This window comes from Rhinolophus sinicus, chromosome X (assembly GCF_036562045.2).
Source record: "Rhinolophus sinicus isolate RSC01 chromosome X, ASM3656204v1, whole genome shotgun sequence".
In the NCBI taxonomy this organism is placed as follows: Eukaryota; Metazoa; Chordata; class Mammalia; order Chiroptera; family Rhinolophidae; genus Rhinolophus; species Rhinolophus sinicus.
Genome location: NC_133768.1, coordinates 37,009,529 through 37,034,910, shown reverse-complemented (window position 1 = coordinate 37,034,910; position 25,382 = coordinate 37,009,529). Strand labels below are relative to the sequence as shown.

At 36.7% G+C, this 25,382-nt stretch overlaps 1 protein-coding gene across 11 annotated transcripts in view; it reads right to left on the bottom strand.

Annotated features, from left to right (window-relative positions):
• Positions 1 to 25,382, bottom strand: part of KDM6A (lysine demethylase 6A) — a 197,577-nt gene that overhangs the window by 99,738 nt on the left and 72,457 nt on the right. For all 11 annotated transcript variants that reach the window (XR_012493466.1, XM_019717929.2, XM_019717926.2 and 8 more), the window contains one exon: positions 4,687 to 4,745. Coding sequence is in view for 10 of the 11 variants with exons in the window: in XM_019717929.2 (XP_019573488.2) it covers positions 4,687 to 4,745 (59 nt within the window). In the remaining variant the exon portion in view is untranslated. The remainder of the gene's footprint in view (positions 1 to 4,686; positions 4,746 to 25,382) is intronic.

Genomic DNA, 25,382 nt, shown 5'->3' with positions numbered 1-25,382 from the left:
CCTACTGTAAGACTTATGTTTTATCCATAATTTCCCTGAAGCTTAGTCTAAGCCCTTCCAAATTCTCTCTGCCAATGTATTTGTCAATGGTAAGCATAACTTTACCAAAACTGCTTTATTTATCTGTTACTTTTTTCAAAAGAGAAGTGTACATAAAAGTCAATACATGTTAACATGAACTGTTTTATTTTAATAGAACCATACTTAAACTTTTGATCTGAGAGCATTTGTTTGCATTATGATAGCTGAAAAACATATATTAAATATTAAGTTTTTCCCAGATTCCATGCTACACAAGCCTCAGGACCAATGGTACCACTCACTACATTAGGTTTACAGTTGCGCCCAAAACAGTGACTACACAGAAGAGCAGAGATTCCTACACGCCTAAGAACACTTGTGATTGGTACAATGCCAGAGAAATGAATCCTAAAGAAACTTCACTTGTAACATGTTAACATTTCTGTCTTTTTTAATCCACTTCTACCTCATTCCCTTTTCCATGTCAACATAACAATAATCACAACCTTTCCTTACCAGGCCTATCAATTATATTGGGAAGCTTAATTTCCAAAATCCTACGCCTCTAACACAGAATTATTTCTCTCTTAGATTTGCCACCACAAAGTCATTCTGATATTGATCAACAGGAATACAAAAGATTACAGGCTAGAGGTAGGACTGATAAGGATTTCTTGGGGGTGGAGGGGCGGAACAGGAAGATGACATATTTAGGAAATTTAGCTATGAGTTGGAGTAATTTGATGTTGCATTTCAATTCCTCTCACCGAAGGAAATAGGTTTCTTACTAAAAAGGCAAGGGAAGCTCAGTTCGAAGTACACCTAGCAATTCACTACTTTCATAAACAAGAACAAGTGAAGGCATGGATATGCATTCATGCATGTGTAAAGGAACACCTTTCTAGAGACTGATTCTAGTTCTCTGATACCTCTATTTTACTTTGTGCTTCTATGCCTTCCCTTCTTCTGGACACCTTTTAAAAAGTTTTGTTCCAGATTGACTAGGATAACAGTAAAACTGAATAATCATGCTCATGCTAAGTCCAATGAGGATATAGCAGTTGCTCTACTACTTTCTTACACTGGCTTTTCTAAGAGGCTCAACTGAAACTAGAAAAACTGACCAAACAACTGAACTGATCTACCCTGTTTCTCTGAAAATAAGACCTAGACAAACAATCAGCTCTAATGCGTCTTTTGGAGCAAAAATTAATATAAGACCTGGCCTTATATTATTATATCACATTATACTACATTATATTATTTTATATTCTATTATACCTGGTCTTATACTATAGTAAAATAAGACTGGGTCTTATATTAATTTTTGCTACAAAAGACACATTAGAGCTGTCTGGCTAGGTCTTATTTTCGGGGAAACACGGTAGAAGCTAACCAATAAAGTCAACTTCAAAAGAAAAAATGGGCCACATAACATGGCAAGAAACAAGACAAAGAGATTAACAGATAAAACTGTATGTAATGAAATTGTCCTTAATAATGTATTATGTCACTATTACCAACCCCAACACACGTTGGTTGTGCATACTATCAAATACTTAATCTAATCAAATACCAACAGACACCATTACTGAATATCAAATTTTACTTAACTTATAAATGTACCAGATATAACATTCTGACACATCCTAGGCAAATCCTTAGAGCTGACAATACCAAACAGTTTGGTGTGAAATTTAACAAAAAGAAAAATGGCTGACCCCAGCAATTAATAGCTACCTATAAATGAAACCAGATAAAACACAAATACAGTTTTAACCTAAGGAAGTTTCTATCAATTAAGGCTGTCTAAAACTCTCACTAAGTACCTACTCCATGCTTTTTAATTTTGTGGCTGTTTGAGAAATAGCAAGGTAAGTAAAGGCAAAAGTTGGGGCACCGAGTTTGTAAAAGAACATTAACCAGCAAGAGAGAAAATACACAGTCATGATGGATTCAGACAGGGTGTGAAAGACACCATTTTAGGAAGCAGCTAGAGTTGAAACTCAAGACATGAGAAAATGGTGGTGACCTGGATAGGATCGACAGACCAGAGGGCACTTATTAATTCTGACATTGTACTGTCTTTACATCATTCAGTTTCATTTCTTAGGTCAACTGAAGGATATAACAATTATATGCAGATAAAGAATCAAGTCATTGGGGCGGCCGGATGGCTCAGTTAGTTAGAGCACGAGCTCTGAACAACAGGGTTACTGGTTCGATTCCCACATGGACCAGTGAGCTGCGTCCTCCACAACTACATTGGAAACAAGCTGCTCATGAGCTGCCAGAGGGGCAGCCATATGGCTCAGTTGGTTAGACCTCGAGCTCTCAACAACAAGGTCGCCGGTTCAATTCCTGCATGGGATAGTGGGCTGCGCCCCCTGCAACTAAAGATTGAAAATGGCGACTGGACTTGGAGCTGAGCTGCACCCTTCACAACTAGATTGAAGAAAACAACTTGGGAGCTGATGGGCCCTGGAGAAACACACTGTTCTCCAATATTCCCCAATAAAAAATGTAAAAAATTAGAAAGAAAAAAAAAGGCTAAAATGGTTAAGTTTTCTTTTTAAAAAAAGAAAGAATCAAATCATATAGTTCTCCACAACTACCGTGTTTCCCTGAAAGTAAGACCTAGCCAACAATCAGCTCTAATGAGTCTTTTGGAGCAAAAATTAATGTAAGACACAGTATTATATCATATCATATTAATTATATTACATTACATTATATAAGACTTGGTCATATATTATAGTAAAATAAGACCGGGTCTTATATTAATTTTTGCTCCAAAAGACTCATTAAAGTTGATTGTCAGGCTAGGTCTTATTTTCAGGGAAACGGTACAAGTCTCCTAAAAGTTGACATGGTCAACTTATTAAAGCAATTCAATTTTGAACTGATGGCTTTACCTTACGTACTGATTTTATGCTCCTATCTTCAATCTACAGGGAACTCACAAGTTATCACACAGGTAGGTGAAAACTGGCTGGTGTGAGGTATACATGTCCATTCTTAAACTGTAGAGGTTCTTGTCTTGGATGTCGCCTAAATTACTTCTGGCTCTCCATAAAGAATGCACCAATGTGCTCAGGAGAAGAACTATAAATACTGATTTAAAAATAACTACCTGTCAATCTTCAAACTTGGGGATACAGCATAATAGAAAAAATATTAGATTGGGGAATCTGAGCATAAGCTTGCTTCTGCTACTAATTAAAGTTACATGATACTGAGTTACACACATACCCCTTGCTTTCTTTATCTACAAAATTAAGAGGAAAGACTAAGTTATCTCTAAGACCAAGAGCAAAGAGGAAAGAAAAAGTTTATAGGAGAAGTCAACCATGTCTAAAGTTTCAATCTCAGGGAAACCATAACAAATCACTGCCAATGCATATTTAAAAATTTTGCAATATTTAGGGTGCCCAAAAGGTATATTGCAGGGTTATAATCTTTGGCTAAAACCTTCCTGTGGACTTTCATAGCATTCACTCCGCTTAAAATTATGGAGAATAACTGACAAAGTCAGATACGCTTCAAATAAAAAAATGTCTACATAGGGCTTTACAGTTTACAAAATGTACATTATCTTATTTGATCATCAAAACTCTATAAAGTAGAAAAGGCAAGTGATTACAATGTACTTTTAAAAGATCACACACACACAAATGAGGAAACAGACCTAGGGAGCTTATTTAACCCAAGATCAAACTAACTGGCAGTACTGAGGCCAGAATACCAATCTTCCACTTCAAATTCTATTATATATTCTTTCCATTGGAGAATGCTATTGTGGGCTGGCAAACAGGAAAACAACAGTGGGACAAAGGCCATAATAAAAGGGCCCTACACAGTTTATAAAATCTTATATATTCCTATCATACCGTGTTCCCCCAAAAATAAGACCTAGCTGGACAATCAGCTCTAATGCATCTTTTGGAGTAAAAATTAATATGACTCAGTCATATTTTACTGTAAAACTGGGTCTTACGTAACGTAACGTAACATAACACCAGGTCTTATATTAATTTTTGCTCCAAAAGACACATTAGAGCTCACTGTCCGGCTAGTTCTTATTTTCGGGGAAACAGGGTATTTAATCTCTGACTCTGAAGGTGGTATTTTATAAAAGAGAGAACTGAGTGCCTAGTTACCGGAAATTGGTAAGAACAAGCACCTGTGTGCGCGCATGCATGTGTATTGGTTTGTATGTTGGGGACAGGAGAGGGGAGGGAGCAGTCAATCTTGTCTAGAAGTCTGAAAAGGTAAACACTACTGGTCATCCTAGATCATTTATCCACAGACCTTGAGATCTGACAGCATAGTCATTCACCAGTTCAAATAAGCTGGGGACCACTAGTCCATAATGAGTGACTAAGAAATCCCAAAAGCTTTTTAATCTAAGTCTTCTTTAATCAGAATCTTATACCAGATTCTTTTAGAATACATGCAACTCTAATGACATAAAGTGGGTCAATATCTCTGAAGTAACAATCTAATCATTTCAAGAGATTACTGAAAAAGAAATGTAGCACAGGGACATGAAAATATTTTGTATTTATTACACACAACACACACAAAATGAAACAAAAAACACAGAGAAACAAAACAAGTCATTCACTGGAAACAACTGGAGTTACTAGTTTTATGTGAACTTACCACTGAAATGCATTGTAATGGAAGTAGACCAAACCAAGACCATATAAAAAGGCAGCATTCTGTAAAGAAAGGGAAAAAGACGATTTTTAGGAAAAGCATTTATGTTTAATGCATATGACATTATTAATATAAAACAGGGGTGTCCAAACTGTGGCCCGCAGGCCAACTGCAGCCGGCAATCCATTTTTATTGGCCCGCAGCAAATTCCAAAAATATATTTAGTTTACTTAAATAAACCAGGTGACGCAATACGTACTTCACCTCGAGTGAGTAGCACGGCTGTTTGTGTATTTTACCGCATATGGCCCTTGGTGAACAATGTTGAAAAAAGTTTGAACACCCCTGATATAAAATATGGTATCCAAGATGTTTTAACTTATTAAAACTCTATCCTGCATTACAATATATTTGCAATATACATGTGGGTTTTTTTCTGAATTTTTATGAGTTTACTTGAGCTAAACTGATAACATATGTTGGGGAGCAAGATCTCAAATGCTCACGATATATTTTTAAAACACCAAAATGACAGTAGTGAGGCAGGACAAGGCACAATCCAATCAACTTGGAGAGATTCTCAGTTTCTTTTTAATCAAACTTACTCCTGAAATAAAAAATTTGACCGCAGAATTCTATGGGCAAATCTATAATAAAAACCTATTATTCAGGAATAATACAATGCTTGGTCTGTGCTATCTTATTCTCTCTTGCTGGCATCTCTGTTTTCTTTCTCTGGTTCTGTTTCTTGAACTGGATTTAATTTTATGTTCAGTGTTGCCAGGAAGGTAGTTATAATTCAAAGTAAATGTACTATATGAACCTAGAACAAATTTTAGTATTAAAAAAAAAATCAAATGTTAAAATGACACTTAGTCATTTACATTTTGGGCTTTAAACATCAATGATTCCGTTTTCAGTACAAAACAGAGAGATACTTAGCCAGATTCATTATGACCTCTGGCCTCCAAATACAAACTACCTATACTATACCCTTTTGTCAAAAAGGTCAAACGTTTGAGTACCTACTATGTGTTTTATTGATAAAAAAGCATTATCTGTTTTAGTAAATCTTCCCTATTAAAAAAAGTAAAGCTTTCACACTGATCTTTGTGAACAAACTTCTCCAAACCTGTACTATAAAACTTGAACATTTTAAACTCTTACTGAAATGTTTCTTCCCATACTGTCCTGGGTTGCATTTCTCCAGAAGCACACCCTGAGACAAAAGGTTTTTAGTACAGGGGCAGCTGGATGGCTCAGTTGGCTAGAGCTCAAGCTCTGAAAAACAGGGTTGCAGGTTCAATTGCCCACATGGGCCGGTGAGCTGTGCCCTCCACAACTAGACTGAAAACAACGAGGTGCCGCTGAGCTTTCGGATGGGGCGGCTGAATGGCTCAGATGGTTAGAGTGCGAGCTCTCAACAAGGTTGCCAGGTTCAACTCCCGCATGGGATGGTGGGCTGCGGCCCCTGCAACTAAAGATTGAAAAACAGCAAATGGACTTGGAGCTGAGCTGCGCCCTCCACAACTAGGTTGAAGGACAATGACTTGGAACTGATGGGCCCTGGAGAAACACACTGTTCCCCAATATTCCCCAATAAAATTAAAAAAAATAAAAGGTGGGGGGGAGGGTGGTTTAGTACAAGTAGTTTATTTGGGAAGCTACTCTCGTAAGCACCAGCAAGGGAGTGGAGAACTGAGGTGGGGAGCTGTGAGCAACTGGGATTCAATCCTGCTGGGGACCTCTAGTAGACAAGAGTAGAACATTCCTCAGTCATCTTGTCCTAGATGTGAGGGATCCAGAGTACTTATTCCACAACTGCTGTCAGTCACTACTTGGAAAAAAAGAATCAGTGATGTCTAAAGCCCAAAGTATAAACAGATGGATTCATTTGTGGCATGAAATAATTTCTTTTAATATTAAAATTTGTTCTGGGGCTATATTGTGCATTTCCTTTGAATTCTGAGTACCTTTCAGGAAACAATGAAAAATGTTTTTTAAGTACCATACTTTGCTGTGTATAATGCTCTCCCGTGTATAATGCACACCCACATTTTTGGCCCAAACTTTCAGGGAAAAAAGTCTTTCGTTTTAATTGAAATTTTTGTTTCCATTTAGGTACTTGTTTTTTGTATTATAAAGGAATTTAGCATTTATTTTTTAACATATTATGATACAAGAAGTTTTATGTAACAAATAATTACAAAATACAAGAACAGATACAAGGTACAAGAAATTTTATGTACCAGTAACAAATTTACAAATTGACGATATTTACATATCATACAAGGCCAAGAACTCTCTTCATCGTTGCAAGTTCATCGTAAGTTCAACAAATCCAATTATAGTATTCCAGGGTATTATTTTGCATACGGATATCGTTATTGATTTCTAGAGTACACTTTTAACTAATAAGCATAAATAAAAGAATTAAAAATATTGATATAGATATGGAATTAGTACTACCCATGTATAATGCGCATCCGTATTTTTCTCTCACAAACTTGGGCAAAAAAAGTGCACATTATACATGGCAAAATATGGAACATCTTAAAAGGTACTAAATATGAACATTTAATTTCATTAAATCCTCATTACCCCCAACTTTCTAAATGAGAAAATTACATGCTACAGATATTCACAAAGGTCTCAGAGAATATCTAGTTCAAAGTTCATTTTTTTTAATTTAAAATTTAGTTGGAAATGGTTTTAATAAGGTCATTTATTTACCACCCCATCCCTTGAAATAAGTTGCGCATTTATTCGGTGTCAAGGACAATACTCAAAGGTTGCACAAGCCAAACTGATTAAAATATACTTCTCCTGCCCTCAAGAAGTATGCATCCTAGTGTAGTTGGGGGGGGGGGGGGGGGGTGAGAGAAAAGGGATATTCAGAATGCCGGAGTAATTAATGCATAGTCATGAAGTGTTCTACCCAGAAGGTCTAATTTTAAAGACAACTGTCTTCTTAGGTAGAGGAGAAGGAGGGGACCAGAACATAGTTGAATAACAACAGATAACGTCTTTCACCAATAAGGTAATTGCCCAGAGTAGGAGGTATGGGGTAAGGAGGAAATGAGTTTACTGAGGGGCATTTCTGCTTTCAGGACATATCCTGCCTTCTCCCAACTTCTTACTTTGTTCATAGTTCATCCTTCCCCCTCTAGGAAATATTATCCCCAGCCCTGCCATTGTAATAAATTTTAACAATTATTCAAGATCCATTTTAAATGCCATCTTTCCCATGAGGCTCTGCTGCTTCAACCACCTCAACCACCTCAAACCAGAGGTACTCTTTCCAATCTCTAAGTTTGGCCTTAGCACAATGTCTCTATCATATAACATCATTATGTAATAGTAAGAACTTAATTTTATGCAAAATGCAAACATTTCTTTTTAAAGCTTCTAACAACCTTATGAGGTGGCAGAAGGCCTCATTTATAGAATGAAGAAACAAGGATCAGAGAGATTAAGCAACTTGGTCAAAGAGACAGATACTAAGTGGCAGACACAGAAACTGAATCTAGGTCTGCCTACAGAGCTCACTCTTTACTATATTCTTGTTACTTGACAAAATAACATCACACAAAAAATGTCATAAAGGCAGGAGTGCTAAGCGTCTGTGTATCTGTAATCACCTAGCACAGTGCCTTCCACGTAGCACATTCCCCCAAGGTTTAGTAATGCCCAACCTGTAGAGAACTTGAATGAGTTTATATGAGCCAAACTGACCACAACTGCCAGGAAGCAAAATCTCAACGGATTAAGAAAATGCTCTGGAGAATGGCAGTTTTGCAGCTTATTTTATACGTTACAATCAAAGGAGTAAATGTAAGGAGGGTTACATGAAGTCCACTGGTGGTAGATTAAGTGGGTGGGAGAAAGCAAAGAGGGGAAATCTCTGGGATTGGATAAAAAGTAAAATGGAGAGACACATGCTTCTTTACATTGGTGGACACAGGACAGTTAATTATTAACATTTACAGCACATAGAGATGGTATTTGGAAAACAAGATAACAATGAGGGGTTCTGGTGCTCTGTGTGTTGTGCCCTGAGGGGTCCAGAAAAAGGGATTACTCTGACATTCCAAGGGTAGGTTATTTCAGATACAAAAAGATGACAGGATCACTTAGGGTAAAGACTGACCTTTGTGAAAATAGCTACAGGCCAAGGATGGTGACTACCAGCCATAACCCACTTTTAGTTAGGAAGTTTTATGCTCAGACCGTCCTATGTGGTTACTTTCGGTCTCTGACTTTGTAGGGCCTGCCATGCTGGCCTTTCCCTGAGCTTGTCAGGTTTAGTATGAAGCCCCTTTTTCATCCATAGTAAAGTGAAATCACCAAATATTTAAGCTCAGTTATTAAGCTCAGTTCCCTAAGTGACAAAGTATTAGTATGAGGCATGCTCCCTATTAACCAGAAGTTTATAAATCTTGGCAAGTACCGTGTTTCCCCGAAAGTAAGACCTAGCCGGATAATTAGCTCCAATGTGTCTTTTGGAGCAAAAATTAATATAAGACTTATTTTACTATAATGTAAGACTGGGTCTTATATAACAACATAACGTAACGTAACGCAACATAAGACTTGGTCTTATACTAATTTTTACTCCAAAAGATGCATTATAGTTGATCAATCGGCTAGGTCTTATTTTCGGGGAAACACAGTAGTTAAGTTTCATTTTTCCATTAACAGTATAAGCAATGTAATTCAAACATTTATTGAGCACCTATTATGAGTCACAGCAGAGTTATCAGCACTGGGAAGACAGTAGTGAACAAAACAGACAAAAATTCCTACCCTCAATGAATTTATAATCTAATGACAAAAGATTATGAAATTAAGTGCTGTGGACAAAAAAGGGGCCACATACCAAACCTGACAAGTCCGGGGGAGGCCTGTATGGTGGGCTTTACAAACTCAGAGATCAAAAGTAACCACATAGGATGGTCTGAACACAAAAATTCCATATAAAAGTGGGTCATGGCACGTAGTCATCATGTCCTAAGCCTATAGCTTCCTTGACAAAGGTCATTTTTTACTTTAAGTGAAACTGTGTATTGTCTTTTTGCACCTAAGATAACATGCCTTTGAAATGTCAGTGTAATCTTCTTTTCCTGACCCCTCAGAGCTCAACTCTATGTGCTATAAATGTTATTAACTATCCTGTACCCACGAATGTAAAAGAAGTATGTGTTTATTTTGCCTTTTAATCCAATCCTAGAGATTCCCTGCTTTTCTTTCTCCTGCCTCCTTAATCTACCACCAATGAATTTCATGTAACCACCCTCCTTACATTTATTCCTTTGATCGTAATGTGTATAAAATAAGCTGCAAAACTGCCATTCTCCAGAGTATTTTCTTTCAATCCATTGAGATTTTGCTTCCTGGCAATTGTCGTCAGTTTGGCTCAAATAAACACACAAAAAATGCTCTACAGGTTTGGATGTGTCTTAAGTTTACAGTGCATAATAATATGTTCCAAGCTACAACCGTTTAAGAGTTAATGAAGTATAATAAGGACTAGGAAAAGAGTTATTACTTGGGTACTATATCTCAAGGATGGCTAGGAAGGAAAAACAAGCCATCTCAGCCAAGGGTTCTAAATCACAGGTCCTTGAAAATAGTGACCTGAGGATATGAATGCCAATAGCATCCCCATTGAGAAACATGGGTTTATGCAAAAGGATAACCAAAGCAAAGGTCCTGATATGAAAATGATTTTAAATGTGATGCAGTCATTCTTCAACCTACTGTGAGGAGTTAGGGGAGTAACTTTCTGGAAATGTACTATTTATAAAATATACTCCTGCTTCAGTCCAAATCCTTAGAGGTTATAGTATCTACATCAGGAGCCAGCAAACTATGGCACACACATGGGCCAAATCCAACCAGCCACCTGTTTTTCAAAATAAAGTTTTACTGGAACAGCTACACCCACTCATTTACTCATTGTCTATGGCTGCTTCCTGCTCCAACAGCAGAGTTGCGTAGTTGGAACAGAGAGACTATTTAGGCTTACAAAGCCTGAAGTATTTACTATCTGCCCTTTTACAAAAGAAGTTTGCCAACCTCTGACCTAACTGTATTACAGTACCCATCACAACCCCAAATTAAAAAAGTGTAACTTGATGAAATTACTACTATCAATTTATATTGAAGTACTGTGTCTATAGCAAAATTATTGTCCAGGATGTGGTTCATTAAGTTAGCAGTTCACCAATCCTGACAGGGTAGGTAGGTAGATAGAAATGAGCAGAAAGAGCGACGTAGCTCTGGTTAGAAAGCCCCCTGCTGCAGCTCCTACTTGGTCAAGACCCCTTGCAGCTGCCCTCACTTAGGGCACCAATGCCTTACTAGCCCAGCAGGATTCCGGGCTTACACATACGCCTAAATCTAAGGAATATGCTGTTAGAAGCCAGAGAAGTAAGACATCCCGCTTATTAGAGTAAACATCCTACTTATCAGGACCATTTTAGTGAGCGCTCAACAAATCCTAAAAAAAAAAATTACCAGGAACTGACTTGAGAATCCAAATGGGCTCCTCAGCAGGAGGGGAAGAAATAAGGAGAAGGAAGAGGAAGAGGCAATTCTACCTATAGAAATAAAAGCCTTCATACAATGTTAGGAGAGGCCTTTCCCCCTCTTGGGATTGGTCCACTCCACATCTTGGAGTGTATCTGCCTTTACTAATAAACTTTTTACTATCCTTTACCTGCACGAAACGCTGTCTTCTCACTCGACAGATTTCTTTCCCTCAAGAAGACAAAGAGACAAGGAATATTACTACAACCCGGTAACAATACCTGAGTTTATAGTAGTGATTTCACTGATCCCCAACATAGCTGAATAACTCCTGAATGTTCTATGTTCCATAATCAGAGCTCTAGGCTGTACAACCCCAGATGTAAGAGGGGAGCAGTCTGCAGTCCCCTGGAGTTAAGACACTACAAGCCTTGTGCTTTCCAGCTGTTCCTCAGCTTCTCTGTTTCCCCAGACTATTTCCAAATTGATGGAAAGGGCACTGAGAGTTCTTCTATTTTCATGAAAATATACCTATGTAAAAGTGGACTGGAAAACAAGAGTGATAAACTAAATTATACAAAAACAGTGAGCTAACTTAGAACAACACAGTTGAAATAAAAAAGTTGGCAACCTCATTTAGAGCCTCCCCCTGCCAATTTTCTTAAATCTGTCTATGAAATACCATTGAAGGTACTGTGGTTAACCAATCCCCTTTATCCTGGCTACTCTTAGTGAGACAAAGTTGGCAACGTGACACAGTTCTAGCCAGTGAGACAAGCATATTTCTACCATGGGGTTTCTAGGAAAGCTTTTGCTTTCTTTGCCTAAATGTTTCCTTTCCTCCTCTTCCTCCTTTTAGTATGTCATGTTCACCAGTGATGAAGGGATTAATAGTCCACCAAAGTGGTATGAAAATTACTTTAAACTGAAGACATCTAAACAATCAGCAGCCACAGAAATAAACTTTATCTAAACTTAAGAGCAGCATCCTAAAAATACAGCTGCCAATAACTCCCCTCCATGGGAGTTTACTGATTGCGAAAACACTGACCTTAGCACTGGGAAGTATGAATTCAGCTACCCATCAGCATCAGAAAGTCCAACAGAACTTTCCCTACCTTCTCAATGAAGCCCTAACCAGACCCACTCCATTTTGTTAAGTTCTAAAGAACCTTCATACTTTCCCAACGAAGCCCTAACACCACCACCACACCACCACCACCACCACCACCACCACCACCACCACCACCACCACCACGACCACTAGCCCCCACCCCCATCCCCATTTCGTTAGGTTTATACATAAACCTTTATCTCTGGCTACTGAGGGAGTCACTCATTACTAAGCAACACCAGCATACAAGTGTAAACAAACTTTTGTCTTTTCTCTTGTTCATCTATTGTCAGTTAATTTGCAGGTCCCCAATCACTGGGCCCAAGTTGCCAGGGAAAAATGTATTTCCTCCCAACAGTAACGAGCAATAAACCTTGTGTAAAAATTAGACTGGGCAGGAAATAAGTGACAGTCATGAACATATCATAACTTTAACGGAAAATATGCTTTAAAGACAGTAGAATGCCAGTAAATTTCAAATCAGAACACTGCCCCACTCCCACCACCCCTGTGAGGTCACAGCTATTTTCTATTTCCCAAGGTTTGGATTTTTTGAGGAAAATTTAGACCTAGTAGCCTACAAGTATGCAACAGTAAGAAGGCTGTTTCCCAGACAGAGAGGGTGAGATTCATAAAAGAGATTAGTAAAAGTAATATTCAGGCTTCTAAAACTTTTATTAGACAATATCAAAGCCAAAGATAGTCTCTTAGAGTAACTAATTAGGTTCTAAATTATAAGATTACCAAGATATTATATAATGTTGCCAATCTTTGGGTAGAACAGCAACTTCATTATAGTGTATCCCATACTCTAGTAATCACTTTTGAAGACAATCATATTCTTATACAGGGATATCATTAAAAAATAAAATCAAGCCAAACTATTAAAAAATTATCAAATTTCTTAACCTTATTCTTCTCTGACACTAATTCCACATAGCCAGTGATACACAGTGGAGAAAAAATTTTTCTGTTCATCCTATTGGGGACCAAAGTAACGGGTGTGTGAATAAAGGCATTCCAGAGCTCCAGGAATGAATGTTGGTTACCTCAATCTGTTGCATACACTACAAATACCTGAAACTATGAATCTTACACTGAATGGGAGAGAGTCTGATGCTCTAATGATTCTTTAATGGTACTGAAGATTTTAGATAGTAGTAACAATGTCACCACTTAAGACAAAAAGTAGTCCTCCTTTCCTTCTCTCACCTCCTTTCCACCAAAAAGCCACATTCATTCAACTCACAAAGCTTGTTTTACAATCTAAAAACCTTTTAATCCATCCCCTTTCTATTTCTACTGCCTTTCTGTAGGTAATTTAAGATCTCAACTTTCTCTGCCTGACCTGTTTCAACAGTTTTGTAATTTATCTCCCAAATTCTAACCTCCCCTTCCACTTCCTCCTTTCAATCTACCTTCCACATCACTGCCAATGAGCTTTCAAAAACTCAAACATGACACTATTTTAAACTCGTCTGAAGAATGCCTACAACCTACCCTGACTTTAAGAGTCTTCATTTTATGACTCTTTCTCAATTTTTCCAATCTCATAGCCATCACTTCAAGCAGGACAAATAACATGCACATCTACGAATAAAATATGCTCTTACACATTTCTGTGATTTTAAACATGTTTGTTTCCTCTGCTGAAAAAGCTCATGTCGTCATTTCTTTAACTCACTTAACTCACTTCTCAATCTGGCAAATTACTATCCATCCGTTAACACATCTCTTACTTCTTCCTTCCAGGAGTATTATCCGACACATTCCCAAGCCCAAAGAGAGTTAGGTTTCTGACACATGTTTCCAAACGAGTCTCCATGTCTATTACAGTTATGCTATTTACCTCTACAACTAGAATACAATTCTATAAACTGTAGAGAGAGAACCCAAGTCACATTTTGATCCCTATGACAAAGTAATTGGCATACAAAAGTTATTGAGGAGAGGTTTGCTGCTGAATAAACCCATCTCTTATAGCCTTAAATAACCTGTTATACATGTTTCATCAAAGAATTTAATACTTTGCTGATTCAATTTATACTGAATCACTTCCTAATGTCTGAATTACCTTTTGGACACCTGAGGTTACTAAAGCTCATTATGTCCATCAGGCCCAAATACAGCAGAAGTTCTGCTTCTAAAACCTATTAGGGGTACTGCATAGTGATCATTAAATCAGACTTGGTTTAGAATTCCAGCCTTGTCACTTACTGTCTATTAACACTCATGAAACAAGTTAACTGAGTCTCAACTTCAGAGGGTTGCCTTGGGGAATAAGATCATACATGTAAAATACTGAAAATACTACCTGGCACTTGGAATTTTTGAGAAAAATAAAGGAGGCAATGTATCTAACACTACCAAGAAAATTATCTAGCACATAGTAACTGCTTAATGGATATAGCATGATACATAAAATTACTGATGAGTGTCACATGCTGTAAAAAAAAATTACATATGAAAAATAAGAGGACTTAGAAATAAGAGATTTATGGTCAAGACTACTCAAAACCTAAGCAGCATTACAACCAGATTTCAAAATCAGCAACTGTTACCTGGAGGTATGCTGAACCACTGAAGTAGGAAACTCATCATGGTGAGTTTGCCATGGATGACATTAAAAACGAACAAACAATGAAGATGGAATGCTGGCAACCTTTTCATTAGAGGGGGGCTGGCAGGTGCTGAGACAATGAAAATAACTGAGAGCTGTACAAGACTAGGGGTGTAACTTTCTCTGAGTAGGAACCCTGGATGTCAGTACTCAATGTTGAATTTTCTTAAAATCTAGACCACAGGACTCCTTGTGCCAGTTCAGCAGCCAAGCTTTTCCCTTTCCTACTGAAGTTTATAATTACCCTCCCATTAACTAAAAAAAAAAATTAAGTGAAACAGTAAGACATTCGTGTCACACAGACATTAATTCCCTTATTTACCAATAACATATATTATTTTGTATTACTAGTGCAGTCTATTTTGCAACATGTATAACTTCCCTTACTGTTTTCTAGACTATTACCATGATCAGACAAAATACATTTCTCAGCCTCCCTTGCAGCTAGGAGTGCTCATATCACTAAGTTCTGGCCCCTGAAATGTGTGTAAAGGGGTATGTAAAATCTCATGATTCCCTCAAAGGAAAAGACTGTTGCACTCTGCTTCCTCTTCCTCTGACCAACTGCTTGGAATGTAGAACCACCTCCAAGTCATTAGATAAAGACAACTCAAAAAAGGAAAAATATAGGCCAATTGCAATTATGAAGAAAGATGCAAAGATACTACCAATCCAGAAATATCTAACAATAATAAAAACTTGACACCGATTTGAACTTACCTCAGAAATACAAGATTGATTTAAGGAGAAAAAGTACAAAACTATCTCAGTGGATGCAGAAAAGGCATTTGTATACAATGCTTTTTGCATGAAAAATGTTGACTTCTAAATTGAAATTTTTAAAAGTTGGCTTTCATTAGAGTAAGGAAGTTCCTTTCTGTTCTTAGTTTGCTATTTACCACACACACACACACACACACACACACACACACACACACACACAAAAGAAACACACAAAACTTTAAGTAATCATACTTAATGGTAAAAAAATATTTAAAATATTCCTTTTAAGAAGGAAACAAGACAAAGGTACTATATCACATCTTTCAATTAATACTGTGTTGGCATCCAAGTTACCACATAGGCGAAAAATTCACAAAAATTGGAAATGAACAAACAAAATTATAATTAATTACAAAGGTTGGGTAGTCTACACATAAAATCGAAAGTGACATACTCAAATTAGCCAAGTTAGTAAATTAGTGAAGTTGCTTGACGAATTTAACTTAACATATAAAAGTGAAATCCAGTTCTATATACCAGCAAAGATAAAAAATGAAACATTTATAATATCAATAAAATTTCAAGATATAAAATACATTATAATATGCACAAGAACTTTATGGAGTTTAAATAAATATTCAAAGTCAATGCAATTCCAAAATATCCCTGGAAGTCACTGTGATTTATTTATTTAAGTTTATGACTGTGATTTCCAGCACTATAGAATTTGACTAGATACTGAACAAATATTAAGACAAATCTAAGCCTCCAGATCTGTGCTAACTGTTGCAAATCCATTTACCATCTATCTGGCCCTTGCTTTCCTTTCTCCCACTTTGAGGGCCCCAACAATAACCCAGGCTCTAAAACAGGAGTCCACAAACTAGCCAATTTTTTTCTTTAAGGGCCAGAAGCTAAAAGGACTTTTATATTTTATAATGGTTACATTGTAAATGATTAGCTAAGTACATACATAATATGAATAGCTGATTTTGCCTCTTGGCCCACAAAGCCTAAAAAGTTACTATTTCACCTCTTTAAGATAAAGTTTTTGGACCTCTGCTCCAGACCAAGAACTTGGGAGCTCTCTAAACAACCTATTTGAACTTTCTTATGCTGACTCAGTTCCCTTTTTGGAATGCCTTTCCAGGTCTCCTTTCTGGAAAACTCTCATTAACCCTTCCCTCAAGTTTCAACTGCTCTGTGGAGTCTTTCTTAATCCCCACTAAGACTCCCATACCCTTTACACAAAGACACACACTTCTGCCTCCCTCATAAGCCCTCAACACCTCCAATACATCAGTCACCAAAAACTTACGAGGTCGGACAATTAAGTTCACGAACTCATCCTAGAAAAAGTGCTACATACCTCACTGCTGAACAATCACTATGGTCACCTTCGAAGTACGCCCCTTGGGAAGCTATGCATAGACGCCAGGGCCTAGTCCACCCTTCAAAGCAATTTTGGAACTCTTTTTCTGGAATGGCCATCAGAGCTGTTGTCATATTACCATTGATGTCCTGAATGTCATCAAAACGTCTTCCTTTCAATATTTCCTTTATCTTTGGGTAAAGAAATAAGTCACTGGGGGCCAGATCAGGTGAGTAGGGAGGGTGTTCCAATACAGTTATTTGTTTACTGGATAAAAACTCCCTCACAGACAGTGCCCTGTGAGCTGGTGCACTGTTGTGATGCAAGAGCCATGAATTGTTGGTGAAAAGTTCAGGTTGTTTAATTTTTTCATGCAGCCTTTTCAGCACTTCCAAATAGTGAACTTGATTAACTGTTCTGTCCAGCTGGTACAAATTCAAAATGAATAATCCCTCTGATATCAAAAAAAAAAAGGTTAGCAACATCGTTGCAACAAGTTCCCGAATTTAATTGTCCAACCTCATATGCTTATTTGTGTCTCCTTCACAAGAATGTGGGCAAGTTGAAAGTAGTAACTGTCTTACTTATCCCTTTATTGACAACAAAGCCCTTGTCAATGAACGTAAAACAGCCAGTTAGTGACTGACATAAGTAGTTTAACAGAAAAATTCACTGAAAAATCAGAGGAACACAGATTGCACCAGTTCATCGACCAGTTTGTGCTGACCAGCGGGCTTCCTCAATCACCTGAACACAGAATGTCCAGTCCATAAAGTAGATTAAATAATGATTTCTAAGATGTGTTCTGCTTCTAAAATTGCAAACTTTAAAAAGAATCTAAGCCTTATTCTCAAATATACTGCTTTTTAACTTTTCCTACATATTCTTTAAAAGATCTCATTCTCTCGGTCTCTGCCTTTCTGGAGGGGGGGGGGGGGGAATTCCAGGTTAAACATCATGCTTGTTGAAATATAAAGTTCTAGCTTCCCTTAAAGTTCTAAATATTCGCATGTTTTATAGCTTCAAGACTGGTATATTTAAATACTTGATATATTTCTAAATTCAAAACGTGAATTTGAATTAGAAGAATCTTGAGTTTTTTCCATTATAATAATTATCTCCATAAAATCTCTCCCCTACCCAACATTAACCCCAATCCCACATCAGTGCAACATTAACAAAAAAATTAAAACCATATGGGAGCTAAACTGGCTAAAGAAAACCTTGCTAACCATATGGGAGCTAAACTGGCTAAAGAAAACCTTGCTAATAAGCCCCCATTAGGAAAGAAGATCACAATTTTCATCGCTGGTAAGAAATACACCATTACAATCTTCTAGCATGTATTGAATCAAGGAGTAAAACAAACTTCTTTGGTGAGTCGGCTTTAAGGACATGAATTGTCTAAATTTAGCATACCAAAACATAAGCAAATTAATCTCCTCCACAAGCTCTGATTTCTTGAAGTACAGTAGTCCTCCCTTATCTGTGGTTTCGCTTTCTGTGGTTTCAGTTACCTAAGGTCAACCACAGTCCAAAAATATTAAATGGGAAATTCCAGAAATAAATAATTCATAGATTTTAAATTACGTGCCGTTCTGAACAGCATGATGAAATTTCGCTCCATCCCACCCAAGACCTGAATCATCCCTTTGTCCAATGCATCCATGTTGTATATGCTCCCTGTGTTAGTCACTTAGTAGCTGTCTAGCTTATCAGATCAGCTGTCTGGCTTATCAGTGCTTATGTTCAAGTCACCCGTATTTACTTAATAATGGCCCCAAAGTGCAAGAGTAGTGATGCTGCAAATTCAGATATGCCAGAAAAGCTACAAAGTGCTTCCTTTAAGAGAAAAGGTGAGTACAGTACAATAAGATATTTTGAGTGACCACATTCACATAACTGTTACAGTATAATTGTCCTATTTTGTTATTAGTTATTATTGTTAATCTCTTATTGTGCTTAATTTATAAATTAAACTTTATCATAGGTATGTACATACAGGAAAAAAATAGTATATAAGGGGTTTGGTACTATCCATGGTTTCAGACATCCCCAGGGGATCTTGGAAAGTATCCCCTATAGATAAGGGGAACTATTATAAAAGTGTATTGCAAATTGTTTAATAAATTACACATGATAAAAGTAATCAGAAAGCACCAGGACTTCTTCACATTTAAACATACAGTGCATATCCTTACAGTCTTCTACTTGTATATGGAAATACATAGCATTAACAGATAACATACAATTTTTTATTCCTACCTTTTTACTTTATACCATAAACCGCAACAGCAATTTCTAAACTTATCTGATTCGTAACTGAATTTAGATTTTGTTGTCATTGTTGTTGAAGGGGATCAAGACATGATACCCCAAAATACGCTACTTTGGCATAAGAATTACTTTGAGCTGACAGATTTTAATTGCTGAAATCCCTTATATGCTAAAAGCAGAGCTTCCCAAAGAACTCAACTGTCACACAACCCCTCTCCAAGGAGCAACTCTAACAGACATTGTCCCAAGACTATCATATCTCCCATCTAGTCCCTTAAGAGCCCACTTATCCTTCCAAAATCATTTGTTTTCCCCTAAGTGCCCTGTCTCCTGCTCTCCATCACCTACTAAATCAGTATATAACCCCAAATTCTAACCACCCTTGAGTTACTGAGTTCTCCTGAAAGTTTAGGCATTACATGTGTAAATAGTTTTTTTTTAATATGTTAATCTGTCTGTTGTAAGTGTAATTCACAGGCCCCAGTCACAGAACCTAAAAGATCAGAGGAAAGGTTTTCCTCCCCTACACTGTTTCTTAATTCTTGTGCCATTTCTACATGGTATACAGAATAAACTGTGAAGTTTTTGTTCTTCTATGCTAGTATTAGTAAGGTGTTTATAGTCATGAGAGAATTGGCAAATTTTCACCATTTCAAAATGGCTGTCATTTATACTAAACTAGGTAAGAAAAAGTATGGTCTCTCAAGAAAACTTTTAATTACATAATAAACATTTAATTTTCAAATGTTAAACAGAGACAGATTTCATTACATATTACAAATCAATGATCCCTAATTGACTTCTGAATTTTAAAGTTTATCACAAATCAGCCACCAAAACACTTTGGGTATAAAAACCCTGACTTGAATTGACAGAAGTCTTTACAAGAATATAATCTATAATACTGTACTATGTATGATGCCAGGTAGATACATTTATCAGGGGAATCACTTTGTGAGTTATATAAATATCCAACTATGGTGCTCTATACCTGAAGATAATATTGTCAATTGTTTAATTGGGGTTGGGGGTAGTAAACAGAAATAGGCAGATTCTGGTGGGACGATATGGTAATCTGAATAATGGCCCTGAAGATGTCCATATACTAACCCCTAAAACTGAGAATATTTATCTGACACGGCAAAAGACACTTTGTAGTTGTGATTAAATTAAGGATCATGAGATGAGAGTGTTATCCTGGATTATCCAGGTAGGCCAGAAGCAATCACAAGTATCCTTAATAAGAGGGAGGCAAGAAAGTCAAAGGTCAAAGAATGCAATGTGGGGACAAAAGGTAATGTGACATGGGGCCATGATCCAAAGGAATATAGGCAGGCTTTAGAAGCTGAACAGACAAGAAAACCGATTCCTCAATTGAGCCTCCAAATGGAATCAGCCCTATTGAGACAACTTGATTTTAACACCATAAGACTCATTTTGGACTCTGGCTTCCAAAACTCTGAGATAATTAAATATGTGTTGTTTTACCCACTAAATGTGTGGTAATTTGTTAAAGCAGCAATAGGAAACTTATAAAGAAGGCCAAACTTGGAGAAGAAAAGTTGTATGGAGTGAATTCCCATTTTCACAACTATTAACTTGATGCCAGGCATAGTACGCATGACAGTGGGTTACTGGTAGAAAAATCAAGTCGTTCTGAAGATTCTGAAAAGCAGAAGACTGAAACTATAAGAAATCAAATCCCACTGAATCAAGGGAAATCCGAGAAGGGAAAGAGCCAGAGAGGGGAACCCTACATTCTGTCTCTCCACATGTCTGGCTGACTCCTCTATGCAAGTTAGCCTCAAAACAACTAAGTTAAAGACAAAAGATCTAAACTGATACTTAAGCTGCCACCCAAGAAAACGGAGTTTGCAGTTCAAAGCCAACAAAGATAACTGCCTGAGATAAAGAGGAAAAAAAACACTCACTAGAAAAAAATAACAGAATCAAGAGTTAGCATAATTTTCATAATATCCAGTACCCAACACAAAATTACACAACATACATAGATCCTGGAAAATAGAACACATTCTATAGAAAAAAGAAAAATTGAAATCAAACCCAGAATGACAAAGATCCTAGAAATGACAGACAAGGATTTTACAGTGGCTATTTTAATTATCAGCAACTAAATAAAACAAAAAGTGCTCATGAATATTAAAAAGACAGGAAACCTCAACAGAGAAATAATAAAAAAGAACCCAATGGAAAAGCAAAAACTGAAAAATATAGTATCTAAAATAAAATTCAATGGACTGAATAACTAAATTAAGATGATAAAGGAAAGAGAAAATGAATTTCAAAACAGACAAGCAAATTATTCAATGTAAAGACTGACGAGAAAAAGAAAAAACAAAAAGCCCCTCAAGGACATTTATATAAAAACAAATTATCTAACTTACGTGGAATTGGATCCCCAGAAGGAGAGAACAGAGAATGAACACAAAAATTACTTTGAGGAAATAATGACAAAAATTCCCCAAATTTATTGCAGGTTCAAGATGCTCAAATGGGATAAATATGAAGACAACCACGTAGACATATATCATGATCAAACTATAGGAAGCTAAAGGTAAGATAAAAAGAAACTCTTGAAAGGAGCAAGCAATACATTGTATACAGAACAGTAGTTCAATTTAGAGCTAATTTGTCATCAGAAAATCTGGAGGGGCAAAAAGAGAGAACTTCACTTAAAAAAAATAAGGCAAGTGAACTCTGTTGTAGCTGCTCGCTTGAGGGTCGTGGAGGAATTCACTAGTTAGGCAGAAATATAGAAGGTTTATTAAAGTAAGAGAAGAGTCCGATGGACAGAATCTGCTGGAAACGTACCACGTCGCGTCTTTGTTTGGTCTCAAGTTTTATATTTTCTAACGAGGATGTAAATTGCTTAGGCCAGTAGTGGAATTTTCTATTGACTTTGTCTGTTGGGGTGGGGGAAGGTACAGTTAATCTGTTTATCACAACCTTTGCATACGTTATGTAGATTTAAGTTGGAGCCCGGAATGGATCCTATACAGATGCAAAACCTCTCTCAAGTCACAGGGCCAGCACTGGGACCAAGTAAATAGAAACATTAAAACTGGTCTGCATAGTAAATGTATAGGAAGCAGAATCATTAAGAGGCAAAAAGAAAAAAAAGCTTTCAAAAAGTCCCAAGCTAAATTACATTCGTTAAATCAAATTATACTGGAGAACCAAATGTCAAAATAAAAAATTTAGTGAGACCATTACAATCCCTCTGTCTTAGCATACCCATAATTCTCTATCCGGAAAAAATACCCTTAAAAATGAAGTCAAAAAAATATTTTCAGGTAAAAGAGATTCATCCCCACCAGACTTTTACTATAAGAAATGCTAGATAAAGTTCTTTGGCCTAAAAGAAAATGATAGTACATGGAAACGATTACAGAAAGTAATGAAGAGCATCAGAAATGGTAAGGAAATGGGTAAATATAAACAATTACTATTACACTGCAATATACAGGCCTGTCCAAAGCAAAATAACATCTTGGAGTTAATAATGTAGATCTAATACATATAACAAGTATTGAAACAGGTTAGTTAGCATGTCCTTAGGTAGACAGGGAGGTCCCTGGTGGAATAAACAAAAGACAGCCATATCCTGAAACTCTAGGTTTTGAAATCACTCCTTTGCTCCAGGACAAAATGAAACAAGGCCTCGAGGTTAATCTTAAAATTCCTTTTGGCCTAACAAACAAAGCAGATCTGATAGATAAAAGTGGGTTATTTTGCTAATTCCTTCAGGATGGGCAAGCAGAACAAAACCTGGTAGACAAATTTCATTAAAAGGTATTAAAAAGCCCCAGCTCCCCTTCCCTAAGCAGGCAAGGGGAAGTTATAAAAGTAAGAGCTTTTGCCTCAGTCACTGGACACCCCCATTCAAGACCCCCTCCCACTCAGGAGCTCTGACCCTTTGCTTTCAATAAACTATCCTCTTTTAAAAACTCTTTGCCTATCCTGGGTCCGTGTTTCCATTCTGCAGTCTCACGAGACATGATCCCAGCCCTCACTCACTCCAAAGCCCCCTACATCAGTTGGGGACTCACAAGAGACACATTCCTCCTTCGGTATCATATAAAGGACATGGGTGGGTAAGATACAGACCTATATGGTTGCAAACTTTTTATATTTTATGTGAATTGGCACAATATTAACAGACTTGACGGTGAAAAATTAAAGGTGTATACTAGAATCCCTAGAACCACCACTGAACAAAAAATCAAAGAACAGCTGAAAAGGCCAATAGGAAAAGTAAAGTGAATTGTAAAATAGATTCAAATATCAAAAGAGAGGGGTCAGGTAAGGAGAAAAATAAGACCAAGAAATGAAGGGGACAAACATAAAGGAAGAAAGTCAAATGAAAGATGCAAACCCAACCATATGAATGATTATATTAACTGTAAATAGTTACAAGTAATGTAATAGTTTACAACAATGCAAGTAAAAAGCAGAGATTTTCAGACTGGGTAAAAAGCAAGACCCATTTATAAGCTATCTACAAAATCTGAAGACTTATAAAAAGATAACAATAGGTTGAAAGAAAAAGGATAGCACGTAAATAACAAGCCTAAGAAGGATGGCATGGTTGTATTAATACCAGATAAAACACATGTCAAGACAAAAAGAATTACCAGAGGTAAAAAATACTTCATAGTAATAAAGGGGGGCCAATTCATCAGGTAAAAATAGCAATCATAAATGTGCATGTACCGAATAAGAGAGCTTCAAAATATAGTAAAGAAAAAAATACCAAAACTAAAAAACAATTCCATGATTATAGGAAGAGATAATTAACTCGCATAATTAAATGACAAAGACAAAAACAATCATAAAACACAGAGATTTGAAAAACCCACCACTTTTACTTAATTGTTATTATAGCACAATACAACCCACAAATGCAAGTCATGGGTTTGTGTTCAAGTGTTGAACCAATAAAGAAGTTTCAATACATTTCAAAAGAATGAAATCATACAGCGTATGCTGTATAAATAAAAATTAGAAATCATTAACTATGAGATATTTAAAATAACCGAAATATTATGATCAAACTATAGGAAGCTAAATATATTACAGATCTCCAAGGTGTCAGAGAAAGCACAAGTTAAAGTAGAAAACATTTTGAAATGAATAATGAAAATACAAAATATAAAAATTTGTAGACTACAACGAAAGCAATACTAAGAGAAATATATAGTTTCAAATAATTATATTAGAAAAAAAGATAGAAAATCAATAATCTAAGCTTCCCTTAGGAAACTAGAAAATTATACACAAACTAAGCAGAAGCAAATAATAAAGACAATCGGGAATCGATGAAATAGGAAATCGATGAAATATAAAACAATATTGAAGGAACAAACAAACAACATCCATGGGGGAAAAAATCTGATTCTTTGCAAAGGTTAATGAAGTTAATAAACCTCTAGCCAGAGTGATTAAGAAAAAAGAGAAGACCAAATGACCAGTATCAGGAATGAAAGAGGGTATACACTTCACTTAGATTCTAGTTATTAAAAGGAAAATAAGATTTTAATAGAAAAAACCGTAAACTAACAATTACATAATAAAGACAAACTCCTTGAAAGAACAAAACAGAACTGATTCAAGAAATAACAAACCCTGAACAGGTCGGACAATTAAGTTCACAAACTCATCCTAGAAAAAGTGCTATATACCTCACTGCTGGCTATCACTACGGTCACCTTCAAAGTACTCCCCTTGGGAAGCTATGCACTGATGCCAGAGCCTAGTCCACCCTTCAAAGCAATTTTGGAACTCTTTTTCTGGAACGGCCATCAGAGCTGTTGTCATATTACCATTGATGTCCTGAATGTCATCAAAACGTCTTCCTTTCAATATTTCCTTTATCTTCGGGTAAAGAAAGAAGTCACTGGGGACCAGATCAGGTGAGTAGAGAGGGTGTTCCAATACAGTTATTTGTTTACTGGCTAAAAACTCCCTCACAGACAGTGCCGTGAGAGCTGGTGCATTGTGGTGATGCAAGAGCCATGAATTGTTGGCGAAAAGTTCAGGTC